General features: G+C 43.3%; 1 protein-coding gene across 2 annotated transcripts in view; it reads right to left on the reverse strand.

Annotated features, from left to right (window-relative positions):
- Positions 1-2,660: 2,660 nt before the first annotated feature.
- Positions 2,661-13,716, reverse strand: part of IWS1 (IWS1, SUPT6H interacting protein) — a 37,898-nt gene continuing 26,842 nt past the window's right edge. For both annotated transcript variants that reach the window (XM_006769184.2, XM_006769183.2), the window contains exons 8-13: positions 13,408-13,537; positions 12,209-12,326; positions 10,272-10,383; positions 9,114-9,170; positions 7,811-7,922; positions 2,661-3,018 (exon numbers count right to left, since the gene is read on the reverse strand). In XM_006769184.2, the coding sequence (XP_006769247.1) occupies positions 2,887-3,018; positions 7,811-7,922; positions 9,114-9,170; positions 10,272-10,383; positions 12,209-12,326; positions 13,408-13,537 (661 nt within the window). In that variant the 3' untranslated portion in view covers positions 2,661-2,886. The remainder of the gene's footprint in view (positions 3,019-7,810; positions 7,923-9,113; positions 9,171-10,271; positions 10,384-12,208; positions 12,327-13,407; positions 13,538-13,716) is intronic.

The raw sequence follows: 13,716 nt of genomic DNA on the forward strand, positions 1-13,716 counted from the left end.
TTTTTCATTTTTCAAAAATAAGGAAACTTGTTTTTCTTTAAAAAAAATTTGGTTGAGTCTATAGAATCCTTTTTTAATCAGACCATATAAAATATTATATCCTAGGTTGAAATTTTACCACACATAGTACACATAAGGACTACAATCTATTTTGAACTACTAATTTCTCCAGAGAAAATGCAAGAATTATTTTTCTTAAAAATGTATTTCTAAACTTTATGCATTTTATTATCACAACCACATAATTTCTTCTAACTTAATTTGAACTTTAAACTCTTAGAAGCCTTAAATTTTAGGTGGCAAGAGAAATCCTTAGAATTTCTCAGATTAGTAATATCTTTACATTTTTAAGGATATAGTTCAAATAAAATATAAGACATACTTAATTAATAGATTCAAATCTATCCTTTAGATTTTTCATGAGGCAAACTCAGATTAATATTTCAGTATTCTGTTATTTCAAAATACTTGATATTTAATAATTTTTATTATGTAATTCTGCAAACTCCAAGGTCTAAAGTTACCAAAGGCTTTGGAAATAGAATGTTTAGAGGGGAAGGAGGGAAGCAGGCCTCCAGGCCCTTTGAATTTAAAAACTGCCACATTTTTCCTTAGAGATAACATCTAAGGTTGCTGCTGTGGGAAATGAGACCTGCCCCTCCTCCAAAAAAGAGCGCAACCAGTCTCCCCCGAGTGACTGGACCCCCACCGCCAATATACCTATAATCATCACTGAAAAGCTCCACCACAAATTCTTCATTGTAGCTATATCTATTTATTTATGTTTTTACAATTTTGAGGTTTTGAAGCCAATTATTATTATCCAAGGCATTTTCTTTGGCAAATTCTGTAACAGAGATAACTTTCTGTGACTTTAATGTTAACCTTGGAATGTGGTCCATTATTATTCAAAAACTACCTATTATTATGGAAACACTAATTTTGTTGCCTAAACCCAGCCTGTATATTTTCCTTGTGTCATTTTTGCCATCTTCTAAAGAAAAACAGTCTTGGGTTATTCTATAGCATCTGTAGAGATGGGGCTCAGATTTAAGAGGCCACCCAAAATTGGGCAGGGGCGTGCCTTCTCTTAAGCCAGCCTTTTCTCTTCTCAGTTACAGAAATCCCAGATGGATCCCTAAATTCTGAGAAATGTCTCATCTACCCAAATTTCAAATGATGGACTGGGAAATAAAAACATGGTGAAAATGAGACTTTTAATGGCACTCTTGGGAGTGGGCGTCCATTTTACAAGATCACCAAAGACTAGGAATTCATGGGCTGGGCCTTTTTAGTTATCTCTACCTCTGTCTCCTAGGACATGTACCATCATCGGCCACGTGTCTCCCCACCCCACATCATGTTTGCTCTGGGGAAATTCAGTAAATGGCTTGGCCACCTAGGTTTCTTTTCTTTAAATTAAATTAAATTAAATTAAATTAAATAACTTGAAGGCATGCTTAACAGATGAACAATAAGCAACAAAGACAGATAAAACAACAATCAACGGACAAGCACCCATAACATATAGACAAGACTTAATAAATCAGAGTTCTTTTCATGAATCTTTTCAGATGTTTTACATTTGCCTGGGACTTACAGCCAGAATGCAGCCCGGCCAGCGTGGCTCAGTGGTTGAGCATTAACCTATGAACCAGGAGGTCGAGGTTCGATTCCTGGTCAGGACACATGCCCAGGTTGCGGGCTGATCCCCAGTGGGCGTATAGAAGGCAGCTGATCATTGATGTTTCTCTCCCTCTCTGAAATCAATACATATATATTTTTAAAAATCAAAAGATTGAAAATTTCTGACAAGATACTAAGAAACAAAATTCTGCTGGCAGGTTGTTTTAACTGCAACGAGGATACTGCAGTACTGACACCAACAACCTGGAATTAGGACCAGACTTCCTAGGTTTAAGGGCCCAGTCCCCATAAGCCTGTCCATTCCAGATGCCAGCTGCCGGTGGAGCCCGTCTCCTCTGGCTGACTGCTGACAAGTCTGAGGGTTCCCATGATGCCCTCAGGTTCAAGAATTCACTAAAATGACTCACAGAAATCAGAAAAGCACTGTCTTTATAGTTTTATTATAAAGGATTCAAGTTAGGAGGACCAGACAAATGCCGACACACAGAGGGCGAGGTCTGGGAGGAAACAGCTTCCACACCTTCTTGGTGGGATCAAGGCACGTCGCCATCTCGGCACATCAGTATGCTCACAAATCGGAAAGCTCCGCTGCGCTTTGGTGCCTGGGACCTCACCATTTAGGCACGATGGTCAAGATCAACTGACGCGACTGAACGGCTACTCAGAATTCAGCACCTTGCAGGTCAGGCCTGCCCGAAGTCCCAACCCTCCACAACAGAGCTCTGAGGTCCTCCTGGTGACTTGACTCATCCTAAAGCCACAGCGGGGCTCACCACAAGTCACCTCATTAGAATCACAAAGACATTCCCATCAGCCAGGAAACCCAAAGGCTTCTGAAGCTCCTGGTCAGGAACCCAGGACAGAGACCAGGCACGTGCCCTGAGATAAGACAGTAGGCAGGGCTGAACTTCGAAAGATCTCAAACCACTGTCATAGCTAAGATTCTTTCACTCACCAAGAACCAGTTTTCACCCCCACTAGTGAGCCTCTAAGACAATGAAGAGACAGCCTCTCAAAACCAGACTGGATTTTATTGTGAAGTCTCTAGAAGTGGGACTAGTATTCCTTTGTACAAAGCCCACACCAATGGTTTTAAGTACACGGAGAGAAATGCAAGTGCTAGGACAATATTTGATACAAGCTGAACCATTTACAGATACACTAAAAAAATTTAAAATATCGTCTTTCTCCACAGAGTCCATTGCGCATTTCCTAGCGCAGGATGGGGAGCCAAGAAGGTCACAAAGGCATTTTGTTGCCCTCGATGCTGATTTTGACCGCGTGTGCAGATCTGCTTTTCTTCCTGATGTCTGTGAACTTCCTCATCTGCTTATCCAGCCGACTGATGCCCTTCTTGGAGGTCCCCTGAAACTGAAAGTGGGAGGGAAATTCAAGAGCCATCACTGAAACACATGCCCCTAGATTAGCTTCCATCTTCGTTCATCAGAAAGTCAGCAGTCAGGAGAGCTCCTAGCTCGGGAATGACCAGACATGCTGTGGTGACTTCCGGAGCAGGAGAGCAAGGGTCCCAGAATGTTAGAAAACACGAGACACCCTCTGTGCAGAGTCATTCTGTCTGTGACTTATGGGTAAATTTTGTCTCAGTCCATGGAAATCTCCTCGATGAACGAAAGGAGGAGAAATAGAAACTATAATCCCCAATTCCATCAGATTACATTTTGCCTGTATGCTTTTCCCTTTCAAAAACTAAAGTGGCGTTGATCACTTGACAGATGCACCTTCACACAGAGCTAGGAAAAGGAGAGTCATCGGAGAAAAAGCTGAGTATGATGGCTGGGCCAGAGGGTCAGCAAGGCAAACCCGTGAAGTGGAGCTCTGGCTCCACACCTGGGGGAACCCCTGCTCTGCTCGGCAGGTTCTGTGACCCTGGGCAGGTCACGCCCCGGTTGGCACTGCTCTCAGGACTGCTGGGAGACGTAAATGAGAAAGTACCGTCAGCCAGAGGACAGAGCCGGCACGGAGCCAGTGCTCCAAATGTCACCATGATGATGACTACTACTGCTTGCAATCAATTAGATTTAGGTTTAACAAGTATATCTGACACAAAAAGAGAAGTAAGTCAATCCAAAGGGTTTCTTATTTCTTATATCTCTTCCTGCTTGTCCTTTATGTCTAAAGGTTTGGTTATTACTTTTATATTGTGTGTTTTAAGAAGATGTGGTCTCTAAGAAATCGACACCTTTTAGAAGTGCTAAAAAGGCCTGCCATTTATGTCGAAGATCGAAGATCGGGGTGAACTCTTCTTGCTGACTCGAGGACTGCTAACAATTCCAACCTCTAAGAATCCGAACGGTTAGAGAGGTGGGTTTTCCTAATTCCGCCCCTCCTGCCCATGCTTACAAGAAAGTCACCCGTGAAGCTCAAGGCGAAGCTGCTAAAGGAAGGCAGGGCCTGGGAGGCGCTCCAGGCTCAGTGCTGGTGTGGGAAGCTCCTGAGCCGGGAGCCTCCCCAGTCACTATCCTACCTCTGGACTCAAAATCCACACTCAAGCACAAAGCAAGAAACTCTACAAGAGTCTGAACATCCCTGAGTAAGAATCATGCTGATCATCAACCCTAGATTTTCTAGGAATATCCCAATTCTAAATACTACTTCACATCAATCTGAGTATGTGGCACCAATACTGAGTCAGCATACACATTCACTATCAGGCGAGAAAGAGCTGAGCTACCATCTCTCTACTGAATACCCACTTGGGGGAAGAGAGATGGAGGGATGAAGAGAGGGGACTTTTGAACATCAGCCATGTGACCTTGGGGTTTTGTCTTCAGATTTCCTTAAGAGGCCCAAGTATCTGACTCCCTTTCAGACAATGTAACCTGATTTATATACTTGCAGTGAGTCCACACTGGAAGTCTTACCTGCTCAGATCTCTGCCAACTACCCAACTGCCAGCAGCTCTCACACCAGTCTGGACTTCTCCTGCTCACTCCCAGATCGCCTCTACAGTCTGAGCGCCCATCCCAGCGACTGAAATGCACACACCAACGTCCTGCTGAGCTCCTCCTAGCTACAGCTTGGGAGGCTGGTGGCTGCCCGCTGCCCTTACCCCAAGCCTGAACTCACACAGAGCACTGTGGCTAACACACTAATTTCAATGAGCTAGTCTCTGATTCATCAACTCTACACCACTTCCTTAGGACGGTAAAAGTGCAATGCACTGGTGAACACTTTTATCACAGTTTTACCAGTAAAAAACCAAAAGTAGCCTAAAAGATTAGCAAGATGGGTTTGTTTAAAAAAATTATGGTACAACTATATTCTGACACAATGTCACTAAAAAGAATTTTTACCATGCTAAGTCAAAGACAAAACCCAACAAGGAATACAATATGATGAAGATTTTGCTTAAGAGTTCAAAAACCCAAAACCAGCAATCATGTTTATGTATGCATTTAGAAAAGACCAAAAAAAGTAACTCAAAATGTTAATGTTAAGGTGCGGTGGATTTACGAGTGACATTAATTTTCTCTGTGCTTTCTCTTTTTAAAAGTTTACATAAAAGCATGTATTGCTTTTGTCATTTTAATGTTATTTAAAAGCACTACATGGCATAAACTAACATATAAACATACAATGTAGCGTAGGCTACTGCATTATTTAGGAGGAAAAATCAGAAACTATAGAAGTGAATGAGCAAATTACATTTTCACATGATACACTACTATGCAGCCATTATAAATGATAAATCTATAAGGTGATTTAAGGAGAGTGATCAAAATTACATATAGCATAATTTTAATTAAAATAGCAATCGAAAAAAGGCAAAAAATATAACAAAGTGCTTTTGAATAGTGTGCTTTTTCTCTGCACTACATCTACGTATTTCCTACAATTATTACAAGAAAAAACTAAGCTTGAAGCATTATGGGAGATATATTTAACACACCAAACTATTATCAATGGTGACTTAGAGGAAGGGCAGGACTTTGGAAACAGGGTTATTCTGTAGTGTTTAATGTTTATTTACATAACTTCAAAAATAAAAATGACATACAGGAGTGGGTAAAAGTAGGCTTACAGTTGTGAGTACACAAAACAGACTTTATTTTTGTATTATCATTTACCCATTATTGTATTATCTTCCATTCGAACAACTGTAAGACTACTTTTGCTTAAACCCCTGTATAAACAAACACTTGCATTTGACAGCCATTGCCTCACTCCGCTTGTCTTCGTGGGCAATGCTCGTTAGTGGTGGTGCAGTGTGAGGCCCGAGTGAACACGCAGGAGCCCCTCCTGGGCAGGGAGACAGCCGCACGGCTTAAGGACAATGAACTGAAAAGTAAAATGAGGCCACCGGCCCCCAGACATGTATGTTTTCAAGAAGCTCCAAAAGCCAGGCCCGGGCCTGGATAAATGCCGGGCCTTATGACCTTGGGAGTGTTGAGGATGAAGGAGAGGAACTGCACTAGAAGTTCCCTCTCTTCACGCTGGCCACCTGCCTGCTCTGGCAGAGGCTGGGTCACCTCCTCCCACCACCTCCTCAGCCACAGGGAAGGAAGGCGGGACCAGAACCATCAACAACAGCAGGAGGAAAGGCAGGCTTCCAAAGGAGGGGGTCACACAGATCGCTTAAGACATTCCCTTTGCCACACTGTAATTCTCCACTCTCATCAAGGCCTGTGTTGGGGAAGAGAAAATAGGAAAGACAGGGATAAAAAGAGGGAAGAGGCAGTGAGAAAAGTTAAGCTAAAAAGAAGCAGGCATGTGGGGGGGGGGGGGTGGAGCGGAGACGGGCAGGAGTGAAGGGATATCGAGGAGCATCGATATGGATAAAAGAAAAAACGGGCAGGAGTTACAGATGAAGTTCATGGCCCTGAACTACAGTTCTTCTACCCGTTATTTATTCTAAAAAATAAGAAAGTAGGCTTTGTTTAGACATTAGCTTCACAACAAAGTGAACTGGCAGGAAGGTGAGTGTAAATCATGGAAGTAGCTGCCAAGGTGGGGTCATGGAGAAGTCACAGGAGGCACCAGCACACTCGGACTGTCCAGAATACACTGCGGTGAAGGTGCTCTTTCACTCTCAGAGCAGGGCAGGTCAGTGAGACCGGCTTCATGAAAGTTCCAAAGTCTATTTCCAACCACATATCAAATTTACCTCTTAAATAGTGTCAGGCTTTGTGCCATGAGTTCTCAAATGCATGTTGCTGAGCCACTGACAGTAGCAAAAGACGCCACATCCCTCCCACCAAGAAGCTACTAACTGGTTTCTATGCCTGTAACACAGACCACTATGGTCCTAGGCCCTAACAAAGTCCTTTTAATAAAATGGGCACAGTCAAGACCAAAATGCTTCCCAGGGAAGTGACTGTCTGTGGGTCTCTAGGGTGCCAGTAAAGGAGGAGTCCACTTCCATGTCAATTTCCAGATGTTCAGGAAGACCTCAATGTCACTCAGTGCCTGTTAGGGTCATTACTTCAGAAACTGAAAGTGGGCCTGGGCTTGTCTGGCTAAGCAAACACACACACACGTCCTCACTTCAGCTACTGACAATTCAAGCACATGCACAGAGCACGCCTCCTTGGGGATACCTCCTGGACACGCTCTGGCAGGGCCAGGCCTACAGGGGCATCCTGTTGCCTTCAATGCTGAACTTGACAGCACGGTGCACTCTGCTGAGTCGTTTCTGTTCGGCAAACCGCCTCTTATGCTTTTCCAATCGGTTTAGGCCCTTTTTAAGAATACCAGGCTAGAAAGAACGGTTGGAATGGAGAATAAAAAAAGATTACTGAAAAGCAATGAAGATCACTGAGCAGTATTTACAGTGATGGCAGAGGAAGTATCTACTCTAAATATTTCACAACAGAATTACTTAAAACAGTGGAGAGGAAGGAAGGGGAAACTGCAGAAGCAGGTGAGTTCTGATTCTCATAGTTAAAAAAAAAAAATGACCGTATCAAACACTAGGTCCAAGATTTGGTTGAAATAAAGGGATAAATAAGAAAAATCTTGACTTGATAATGTTACTTTAAGTCTGCAGTAAAGCTCATTAGCTACACGTGGCCTGGCTGGACAGAAGAGCAGAGAACAGCTCTCTTGAAATCAGATAAATCTCAAGAGCAGTTATTCAACATGAACTAAAAGATAAAATAGTAATTGGCATGAGATCCACCTTGCTGTTCCCCTGCTTGCTTACCCTGGACGACTCCATTTCCACATTCCACTTGGGCCTGACAACATAGTCCTTGTTTGAGGGCATTGGCACCCTCGCCCGGGCACAGAATCCGGGATCTCCAGGTCTGAGGGCCCTGAGAAGAGAATGTTTTATGTAGCAACCACGTCTGGGTCCATCCCATTCAGATAAACACCTGTTTCAAGCCTCCTCTGCCCTCCCAAGGTTACCCCCCGCCCCACCCTGTCTCAGCTGGCCTCCTCCTCACTCATATTTCTGCACGGACTCCTCAGCTTCCCTTCCAGGGCCTGCTTCCTCCTCTCTTTTTAGTGAACACCATCATCTCAGCTACTTAGGCTAAAATTCTGGTTGGTGTCTTCAAATCTAGCCAGCTCCTCCCCGACTAAGTCACCTACTCTTCGCAATTTGGCCCCTGCAAAGCCTTCTCAAGCTTCTCTTTCCCCCCAGCCTTCTCAGTTAACCATGCGCTGCCTTCAGTTCCTCCCCTCCAACCCGTCCTACACACACCGACATCAGCATCCAAATCAAATCTGATGACTTCATGTCCTTGCTCAAAAGCTTTCTATGGAAGCACAGAGAAGTGAAAAGTCTTCATTTAGATTTAAAGCTGTTCAAAATTTGGTCCAAATCTACACTTCCAACCTTATCTCCTAGCATCTCAGGCACCACCTACTGCCCAACCACTCCAGTCCCACTGCCATCCCTAAAATAGGTCTTGCACACACTTACCCCACATCCTTTCTTAAGCCCTCCCGTTATCTATAATCTCCCTAAAAACCTTTTGAGAGCATGGACCATTTTAAATTCCACTTTGTATTTCCAGGGCTTAATGCAGAAGTCTAGGACATAGCAAGCAGCAATAAAATCTGTGTTACTATCTTTTAAGACTACTGCCTTAAAAAACAACAACACTGATTCCAGAGAGAGGTAGGGAGAGAGGCAGGGAGGCAGAGGCAAGAAACACTGATCAGCTGCCTCCTGCACTCATCCTGACCAGGGACTGAGCCCACAAACTGGGTAGGTGTCCTGACCAGAAATCCAATCTGCCACCCCTTGGTATATAGGACAACACTGAACCAACTGAGCTATACCGGCCAGGGCTAAAATCTTTACTGAATGAACTATTTCTCAATCTTCCTTATATCCTCCAGAGCACCCAATACAATGCTTTGTGACTATTCAATGAATGTTAAACTGAAAAATCATCTCTTGTCAATGTGAACATACATCATTTCATTTGCTATTTTTCTTAAAACAAAGCAGCAAACAGAACAAGAAAGAAATAAAACGAATACAAAGTTCTTACTTCTCCTCTCCTGTCAGCACCTTTTCCAGGTCTCTTCGGGGTGTCTGACCACCAGTGCTGGGAAAAAAGTAATCAATGAAATATTAGGAATGTTAAAATCTTATCCTATATAATAAAGAGCTAATATGCAAATGTCGTCAGGCCCTCATGCCAGCATGGCTCAGACACTCAACTCTGGGGATAGAGGAATGGGGACCAGCTAGGCTGTGGCCCGGGAGAGGGACAAGCCGCCCGCCCTGCGGTCCTGGGCACCAGTGGCTGCACCTGCGGCCCGGGAGAGGGGCAAGCTGCCTGCCCCATGGTCCCGGGTGCCTGCGGCTGTGGCCCGGGCAAAGCCGGCCTGGGTCCCGGGTGCCTGCGACTGGCTGGAGGGAATTCTGGGTCCCAGGTGCAGGGCAAGGCAGAGACAGTTAGGGGCCATCAGGCCAGCAGGGGAGAAGCTAGGGACTATCAGGCAGGCAGGCAGAGGTGGTTAGGGGAAATCAGGCAGGCAGGCAGAGGGGTTAGGGGCGATCAGGCAGGCGAGCAGTTAGTAGCCAGTGGTCCCGGGTTGCGAGAGGCAGTCGGACATCCCCTGAGGGGTACCTTATTGGAGAGGGTGCAGGCCGGGCTGAGGGACACCCCCACCCCCCACACTAATTTTGTGCACTGGGCCTCTAGCAACTTTGTAAGAAAAAAAGAGCAAAGTGGAACATCAAACTTAGACCACAATTAAGTCCTTTACAATCGAAAAATAATTCTTAATCTTACACACCAGGTTTCATTATGCGTGAATGGTGACTGCCATGGATACAACTGTATCCAGTTTATTGATACAAACTGAACCAATATTATCTTTTTCTCCAAAGAATTTGTATATGGGACTGAGAAGGGCAGTTTTTTCTGCAAGTGGCCAGAACAAAAAAAGCGGCCTCCAGAACTGTGGCAGAGGCCACACTCCACCAGATCAAGCCAGAAGTCTGGGAGGGTGTGGGCCTTCACTTACACACTGTCCCACAGAAATTCAGAGGGTATTGTGAGCTACACAGATACATCAGGCCGAGAGGAAAGACAAAATGCTATCATCTTCGCAGGTTTCCTAATGATCTTATTTACAAAAACGCCAAGTTACTATAACAATAACATCGACTCCACTTCCTCATACCTGTTCCCTCATACCTGCTCATTCTTCGTCGCTGAGGCATTTGCTCTAGGTCTCTCTGCTCCCTCTCTTCTCTCGTCATGCCTTTGTAATTTGAGGTAAGACCAAATATAGGCCGAGACCATTCATCTGTAACCAGGAAAACACAATTATTTAGTACACGGAGTTGCATTCCTCCTACCATGTCTTGAAATAGTCACACTCTAGTGTTATGCTATATTCTAGGTATTTAGAATATTCTTTCCTTAAGGATACCATTATCTCAGGACCATTCATAGGATAAACGCAGCCTGATACCAACATTACAAGTAGCTCCAGTTGATTCAGAAAATTCAGTATAAAAAGGTCACCAGCTGTTTGAGAGTAATTCCTGACCCACTTTAACAGTCAACAAGTTGCATTGTCATTTCATAAAGACAGTCTAATTTCTAATTTACTATATTCAAAATGAGAAAATCCGGCCCAGCAGGCATGGCTCAGTGGTTGAGCATCGACCTATGAACCAGGAGGTCACAGTTCAATTCCCAGTCAGAGCACATGCGTGGGTTGAGGGCTTGGTCCCCAGTGGGAGGTGTGCAGGAGGCAGCTGACCAATGATTCCTATCATTGATATATCTATCTCTCTCTGCCTTCCTCTCTGAAATCAATAAAAATATTTTTAAAAAAGAGAAAATCTTGAAATTGTTCTACTTTCTCATTCTAAAAAATGTCCCCTTGTTACTTGTTAAAATGGTCTAAATCTTTAAAAATCATATTTTAACAGTGCAGCTTTAGGGTCTCTACTCCATTAAATCTAAGAAAGCTGCTAGGATGAACACGAAAAAAAGTACTACAGGCCCACTGATTAGTTAGTAAAAGTCCAAAGGTCTTTTATTTTGAAACATGATGTAGACTACTGTTGCATTTAATATACTATTAAGTGTTGTCAAACTAATAAGAAAGCAATAGTCTCAGAGGAGGTGGTCTAACTATCTTTGAAAACTGACCTGCCATGCCAGCCCTTCGCCTGGATTCAGAATCGCTGTGATAACAAGTAGTGAGTATTATTTTTTTAGTGTAAAGGACTCAATCACTGGGAATATTCTGCTTTTCTCAGAGTCTGGGGCAAAAAAAGGGTCGGGAAAGACTGCACAAAAGCATCGAAAGTTTATTATTTAATAGGTAGTAAATTACAGATTATCAAAGATCAAAGATATAATAGTTCTCTGGTATATTAAAAAATTTAAATTTCCCTAAAAACTTCTGATACTCTTAAAAAATTCAATAGGAAAATAATTACTATCTCTAGAAGCAGTTGCTTTTTCAGTCTAGTTTGGAAGTTTAAAAATTCCTTCCCAATAAGGAGCACAGCAAGAGTCAAGGAGAATGATGAAAATGCCCGCTTTTCATTCTTAAAACTGAAAGATTTTATAAACATTACAGCAACTGATTAGATGGAGGCTTGGAAGACCACTATAAAAGTAACAGCAGCAGCAGCAGTGGCTAACGTTTCCTGAGGGGTATATATGTGTGTATGCATACCTATGGCTTTGTATATACTCTCTCATTTAATTTTTACAAAAGCCCAAAGCAAGCACCCATTTTACAGAGGAGAAAACCAGGGCCTAGAGCTGAAAGCAAGAGCCAAAGGATGTGCAGTAAGGTAGGCGGTAAATCCAGGATTTGAAACCAGGTATGACTAATGCCAGGACCAGCATCCCAGTGCCTCTCTCACGACTTGCTCTTGGTCCATGATTAGAAAATGCATCATTTTACTTACTGTACTTAATACTGAATTATATACTTAAATGTACTGAGAAGCATTTTCAGTGTAAAAGTAAAAAATCTGGTACCTATAAGAAGGTACCAAACATTTTTTCTACTCCATTATACTGATTCTTTTTAAATATATATTGGTACAGATACAGTTACCTTCTACAAAACCACCAACACAACAAAAACCAAATGCACATACTGATGAGTTTCCCTGCCATGTCCTTGTTGGACCGTGACTCCTTGGGGTGTTTGTAGAGATACATCACTGCTCGTCCGATCCCACTGTGCTTCAGGGTCTCCTGGCTCACACTGGGCAGCTGAGGACATAAGCACGTGCACACAACATGAATCACGCAGAACTAGGAGTCCTGCCCATCTGTTCTAGAAGAGCCTCTGAGACCTGGCTCGTTCACAATAGGATAAGTAACAAAAAAACTCTATTTTCAGGATCTACAGATACTGAACACAAAGGTATTTTGTGTTCACATCAAGAGTTGAGAGTTCAGCCCTAACCGGTTTGGCTCAGCGGATAGAGCGTCGGCCTGCGGACTGAAGGGTCCCAGGTTCGATTCTGATCAAGGGCATGTACCTGGGTTGCAGGCACATCCCCAGGAGGGGGCGTGCAAGAGGCAGCTGAATCGATGTTTCTAACTCTGTATCCCTCTCCTCCCTTCCTCTCTGTAAAAAATCAGTAAAATATATTAAGAAAAAAAAAAGAGTTGAGAGTTCAGTATTAGTGCTGCGTCCAAGTAAAACTTAACAAAGTGAGAAAATGTGAACTACGCATACTCAGAGGTTAACAGTTTAATACAAGATGCAGCACCGGCCCAGAATCAAATAGATCTAAGTCTGAACCCAAGCACAGCCATCTGTGAGCAATGTGACCTTGGACAAGTCATTTAACTTCCCTGAGTCTTAACTTCCTCATCTGTAAATGGAGACAATACACTCACCTTGCAAGCTTGTGGTGAGGAGTAAGAACAACTAGCACACAGGTTTCTCGGGGATCCCCTTAGAAGCTATGTTGCTCGCCCCAGGGGTCACAGCCATGTCAAAGTGGCCCAGCTGAAGATTCTTATGCAGGCTTACCTCTAAAGTTGGTGTTTTCACTCTGTTTCCCTCCCCGCCCCCAAACATGCCCACTACTGTACTACTCTACACAGAAACCACAGCTCCTCCAGGATCTCTTTCCTTCAATGCCAGATTCACATGAAGTTTATCAGGGCCACCTTCATTTATGCTCATTTTATTTTGCTATGTTCCTAAAAACATACGGAATAAAACCCTTCTTCTGGCAGAGAGAACACATAAATACAAGGTAATATATAGAGGTTGCAATAACACAAACCACATTAAATAATTAATGATGCACGAACAATCAGATCATCTGGCTCTAACCTCTTGTAGAATCTTCAACAGCTCCTCTCGAATCTTTAGTGCTGGCAAACTCCTGTCTGGGAGAGGTGAGAGCCATTCTTTGATGGCAGACATCACCCCACTGTCAATAAATGTTTCTTTAAGGTCCTGCCTGAAATAATAATCACACAAAAAAGTCAAGTCTATACATGGTGGTTCTACTATAGCTTCCTTTGATTTTCTTACATATTTAGTGATGCTTTCAGAAACCCTCTCACAGAGTCAGCCTGCACTCATGTTTACTGTGCCCTATTCACAGACTTCAAAGCAACAGAACATTTAGTTCCTATT

This window comes from Myotis davidii, unplaced genomic scaffold, assembly GCF_000327345.1.
Source record: "Myotis davidii unplaced genomic scaffold, ASM32734v1 scaffold1844, whole genome shotgun sequence".
NCBI lineage: Eukaryota > Metazoa > Chordata > Mammalia > Chiroptera > Vespertilionidae > Myotis > Myotis davidii.